At 45.5% G+C, this 5,856-nt stretch overlaps 1 protein-coding gene across 1 annotated transcript in view; it reads right to left on the reverse strand.

Moving 5' to 3' along the window:
• Positions 1-1,563: 1,563 nt before the first annotated feature.
• The window catches only part of LOC105821473 (chromosome unknown open reading frame, human C2orf78), a 7,915-nt gene continuing 3,622 nt past the window's right edge, over positions 1,564-5,856 (reverse strand). The window contains exons 2-3 of the mRNA XM_012658168.1: positions 4,307-5,065; positions 1,564-3,461 (exon numbers count right to left, since the gene is read on the reverse strand). Of these exons, the coding sequence (XP_012513622.1) occupies positions 1,564-3,461; positions 4,307-5,065 (2,657 nt within the window). The remainder of the gene's footprint in view (positions 3,462-4,306; positions 5,066-5,856) is intronic.

The raw sequence follows: 5,856 nt of genomic DNA on the forward strand, positions 1-5,856 counted from the left end.
TCTTGCTACATTGCCCAGGCTGGAGTGCAGTGGCTATAAACAGGCGCCATCCCACTACTGAATTGTATCTTTTCAAACCGTGAATTTTGTTATGTGAATGCTATCTCAAAAAAGAAATTTTATCTCCACAAATATCTTAAAAATGTAAATTACTGACTTTCCCATAGTCAGGATCCGCTGTCCCACCTCCCCCTTCCCTATTCCATTCCCTTTCTGCCCTCCCCTTACCTCCCATTACTGTCCCACAGCCTCCCTCCCTTCTCCCTACCTTCCTCCCTCCTCCCTACCTTCCTTCCTCCTTTCTCTCTCCGTCCCTCCCTCCCTGCCTGGTGCTGAGCCTCCAGGACCACCAGGAGCGCCTCTGGACCCTTGGGCGCCTGCGTCCTGCAGCTTTTTGAAGGTGACCCAGTGCTCATGCGCGTCAAGCGCCATCCTGGGGGAATGGAAGGAACCAGCTGGTCCTTCTCGCGCGTTTCGGTTGATGGCGGAGGTCCAAGAAGGCAGCACGCGGCGGGGTCGGTGGAGGAGGACATGGCGGGCCCCTAACTTAATATTTAGGCCCCTCCAGAAGTTTGATCTCGTGCCGATGGTGTGCTCTGGAAGCCAGATTGGCCGCCTATGGGCGCTGGTAATCACTGAGGACTTGGGAGCCCCATAGGCCTGGCATTGAGGCCTTGCTCCGCATGCACTGTGACCCGGCCCATTGCTTAACCAGCCTAGTAAAGTGGCACAGTGGTACGGGCCTTGTGTATCCTTGTGAAGGTTAATGAAAGTAGTGCGTGTGGCTGGCCCCCTGCACGGGTATTCAGTCAATAAATGGTGGTTTATATTCCAGGCCCTGTTCTGGGTGGGCCTCATGCTAATGGAATTCATTTGACTAGGGCCCTGGTTCTCAGCTGTCCCCAGGATAACTGCTTGTCACTCCCTTGGTAGAGTCCCCTGTGTTTTGTACTCACCTTTCTCAGCTGTAGATCATATACACATAAGGTAACCTAAATCTGTTGGAGATGTGTCCTGTATCTTATTTTCCAAAATACTTATCTGGTAGGTCACGAGAGATAAGGCTATACTTCATGAAAGGTTTTTTTTACATTTCTGTGGTCAACCCAGGCTCATCTTCTCCCATTGTCAACTTAATTCTAATTTTATTCTTTTAGCCCGAACCTTAGACTCTGTGTCTCACTTCTGCTATTTTCCCCATTCCTGGTACTTTCTATGAATCCATAAAATTTCTCCCCTTTTCGCCTTCCTAGTCCTGGAACAGATTCCTTCCTCTTTCCTCAATTCTTAATCCCTTTGCCCCTATTCTCCTATCCATCTTTAAGTCCCTTCTTTCCAATGCAGCCTTTGATCCCCACCTCCACCAAAGAAAAACCACACTTAACCGCACATCAAAACTCAAAAGACTTCTTTATTACTCTGCTATTAATCAATTTTATTACATTTATTCAATTTTATTAAGATTTTAAAATATATCGGAATTAATAGAGAAATTTGTATCTATCTATCTATATGTGGAAAACCAGCTAGTACTCAAAGTGGTACCAATAATCTGAGCATCTCTTATTTTACGTAGCCATAGTAGCGTGAAATTTCCATCTCTTTTTCCCTCTCAATGAAAAACTGCACTTTCCCCAGAGAGCTGTATTTGGCAGCATTCTCACGCTCTTGTTGAGCCTTCCTTTTCATGGCTTCACGCTCTGGCCTCTGCTCTTTTGTGATAGGCTTTGATAGTACTGGCCCAGAAATATTGGGTTTCCTCCATGGAATTGGTTGGCAGCTGAAGTCTTGGAGTGGAAATTGGTTTTGAGGCTTGGGCGGTGACTTGGCCTTGGTCACAGCAGTGAAAACAGGCTCTTGCTGGACGGAAGTACAAGATGATGTTTTGCAAGGTGCAGGCTTAGAAGGAGCAGACTGAGGTTCACTAGGCTGGGTAGGGTTGGTGAAACTGGGTCTGGCTGCATTGGTTGAAATAGGCTGAGCTGGTCTGACAGGACCTGTCGAAAATGCATTGGCAGGAGCTGGTTGGGATGGATTGACTGCAATAGGTTGAGCTGAGTTAGTAGAACCAGGCTGGGCAGTGTTAGCTGAAGCAGGCCTACGTGAAGCCAGAGAATGTGGCCGCCGAGGAATAGGTCGAGCTGGAGGTTTGTCCAGGGTCGGAAAGGACAAAGGTATCAACTTGACCTTCCCAGGTGGTGGCAGCTCATACTGCGATGGAGATGGACACTCTTTTCCAGCACTGCCATCTGTTTTCTGGGCTTTGACTTGAGTTTTCTCAGAACCTTTACCCTCACATTGGGTATCCAGCCATGGTTTAAAAGTTTGGGATAACCGAGGGTCTTTGCTGTTGCTTGAATTTCCCAGCTTCCAGGAGGAAGAGAGTCCAGTTTTCTTATCACTCTTCTTTCCCAGTGCATGGAAAACCTGCACAGACTCCAGCATGTGCATGCCTAGGCAGCTTCGAGGCTTTTTAAAATTCTGTGGGCTAAGCTCAAGTTGATTTTTCTTCCGCTTCATCTTGGGAATTGTTGGCTTCTCTTCTGCCTCGACTTTGTTCCCTGACTGCTTACCTTCTTCAGCTTTCTTGGAATTGTTTCCTCTGGTCCTTTTGGTCTTTTCCTGCCCATGACCCTTAGTGTTGCTGCTCCTGCTGGATGCCACTTTCTGAGGTTTGCTGTTAGAATGCTTGCCTACAGCACTGAGAACAATCACTTCTTCCCCTATTAGGCACTCTTGATTCTTTGGCTGGATTTTGGCCTTGGGAGCACCACTGATAGGCTCAGAAGCTTTATGCTTGTTCTTCCTGACTTGATCAGAGGGACCCTTTATGACACTGGACTTTTCCTGTGACTGATTCACCATTTTGGCTCTCATATCTTTGGCTTTAATTGCTGTGAGATCTTTGGATTGGTCAAGATCTTTTAAGGAATTGAAGAGCTCTGGTAGGTGAATATCTTTCACCAGCGTAGAGATGTCTGAAAAACTACTGCCAGACTCAATCTCACTTTCGATTGTGCCTTGATGTTCAAGACTCAGGCTGCTGTTTCCTAGACTGACAGTTTTAGAACCAGGCTGCACCTCTTGGCCGAGAGGATCAATGGAGGCCAGAAGCTGGTGGATATCAGGGATTTCTAAAGGGAGTAGTGGAGGATCTTGGTTTTCTATTGGGATCTGGTAGGCATCCAGAGACTTTGAAAGCTTGGTTGTAGTCTCATCCAAATTCTTATTCTCTTTTTGTTCCTGGGTGGAAGCTGGAGGCAGTGCCAAGAAATCAGAAGGACTCTGGACTGAAGCTATTATTGAAATGTCCCCAAAGTCAGAAGGTGGGTTACTCTCAATTAGCTGGATATTTCTCCTTCTGCAGGACTTGGAGAATTCTGGCGTTTGTGTCAGACAAAGTGTCTGGGCTGGAGTTTGCAATCCCAGGGAAGTGTCCATCCCCAGGGAAGTTTCCATCACTACAAAGGAATGAAGGAAGCAGTCAGTCCCCGGTAAGTGAGATGCTCTCTCTACGCACCAAGACAGAATCAGGCACCTTATAACAGAGGGCAAGGCATTTCTACTAGCTCTTCTTGGCTACTATGGACAAGACTCTGTATTAGGGCACAGGCAGTGACTGTCTTACTTCTTACTGGTTATCATTTGATATCATTGTTTCTTGGTTTTCTTTATATTTCATAGAGTTGTTATAAGTCAAATAAAAAGTAGTGATTTTTAAACATATGAAATGTTTTATAAATCCCAGCATTCTTATGTAAGGTCCTTTCCATTTTTTCACTCTGCTGAGAGAGTAAACACACTTCACTCCATGGATTAGGAGAGTGAGTGGAGCTCTTCCTCATGCAATAGACAAGCAAGGACAGATTCTGAGCCTGCTTGCTTTGGACAGGATCTCTGGACACAAGGTCTTAAATCCTGGTGCAAACCAAGGAACATTAAAATGTCACTACCACGATAAGAGTTCTGAAGTGCCTTCCAAAGGGACTAAAGCAATATATCAGGGAAGGGAGTTAATTCCAGTGTGATGATGCAGGGGAACTGATTGGCACATGAGGACAGCAAAAAGTGTGGTAGCCCTCAGCATACTCCTGGGGTTCTCTTACAGGTATCCTAGATGGCCACTATAGTGTTCTACCTTCCCACCTATATTAGATGTTCTTATGTAGAGTCTGACAATGGGGAACACTAAGCAAAGGTAGTGGTTGAAGTCTCAGGACTGAAATTCTACCTATCTGTGGACTCACTTCTTAGGAGCAGATTTGATCCTCTTTAATTGCTGTCCCTTTTTGCTATTTGTACTTACCTTCAAAACTTGTTTCTGTGATAGGTTGAGCAGACACAGAGTAGTAGATCCTAGGGGTGGAGGTAACTGGTAGGACATCTGTAGGTTGAACCTCCTTTAGCACCATCACCATTTCTGGTTGAGAGGCAGAGGACATACTTCCTGTGTATGACATAGAGCCATAGGATTGCAGGCAGGGGTTAAGTTCTCCAGACAGTAGTGGTCCCAGTGTGCTTTGATTGTAGTAATAGACCTTGCTGCCCTCCTGGTAGGGAAGTGACAGGCTATGTTCTTGATTTGAAATTTGAGATGATGTTCCCTGAACAAGGCTGGCAGACAGTGATGGGTACAGAGGGACCATGGTATTGGTATCTGAAGCTTGATCATAATGGGCTGTCATAGACATGGAAGAAATAGTTCTGTCCTGGTCAATGAGAGTCACAGTGAGGTCCCCTTGTGAGGATGATTTTTCAGTGCTTCCTGTCATATCCCAATCAAAAACACTTGGATAGGAGGCAGTTGAAATGGACACCGGGCTCTGGCCAGTAACCCCAGACAACATAGTTGTGCTAGAATGTTGGTAAAGGTAGGCACTACCCATGAGTGACTGGAATGAGCTGCTAGTGGGTGATGGCAGTATCCATGACGAGCTAACAGCTGGAGTAGAGACTCTGGAGAAGTTGCGGACACTTCCTGTTAGGGAAGCCTCATTGCTTACCACAGGAAGAGAGAGCTGCAGAGAATTTGCAGTTCCAAGTAAAGATGAATTTTGGAAATTTTCTGTAGGAAACAAGAGGGTGATGAAAAAACTGATGAGATGGCCAGATTCTCACTGTATGTGAGGAATAACATCATCTTAAGGTTGCTGCAATCAGGCAGCCTCTAATACCAATACTCACTGAGATACCAAAAGCCAAACAGTTAATGGTGGCTGTGAAGTGCTGGAGCAGCTGGGTGTTCTTCTGATGAACTGTCTTTGTGTCCAACTTGGGTAGAGATGTGCAGAAGACCCAAGTGGTCTGGTTCACACATTGTTGCCTAGGCTAGGAGCAACCTTCTCCCTGTCCCATCTTTGCCCTGAGCCAGCATTAGCATTGACTTGTAACTACTACCTAGAATTAGAGCAGTTTAGAACTAGGAGTTCCTTAGAGAACTTCTGTTCTCACATTTTCATTGTAAAAATGAGGAAATTGAGGCTCTGAGAGGTCAGATTAATTTGTTCAAGTTCTCCCATCATGTTAGTATCATTACCGGGTCACAGAACCTGACTCCTTTGCCAGGACTTTTTGCTCTGAGCAAAGAGCAGAAATCAGGAGAAGTAGAACTTTTAATGTAGGCAATTTTGTGTTTATTAGATGACAGTACAGCTATTACCACTGTAATCTTTAGTGTCCCAATTTGTTTGTGCAGATCACATGCCATTTCCTAGAGTTCAAATATAGCCCTGACCAGTTGGTCAATGTAAAGGGTCATTCTTTACCCTTTTCAAGACTGGCTTCTGATCCTCAGTCAAAAGCACTATCTGAGAGTTAGTCTTTCAAGACATGCTTTTGGAAAGAAAAATGTTACTT

This window comes from Propithecus coquereli, unplaced genomic scaffold (genome assembly GCF_000956105.1).
Source record: "Propithecus coquereli isolate 6110/MARCELLA unplaced genomic scaffold, Pcoq_1.0 Scaffold578, whole genome shotgun sequence".
Lineage (NCBI taxonomy): Eukaryota > Metazoa > Chordata > Mammalia > Primates > Indriidae > Propithecus > Propithecus coquereli.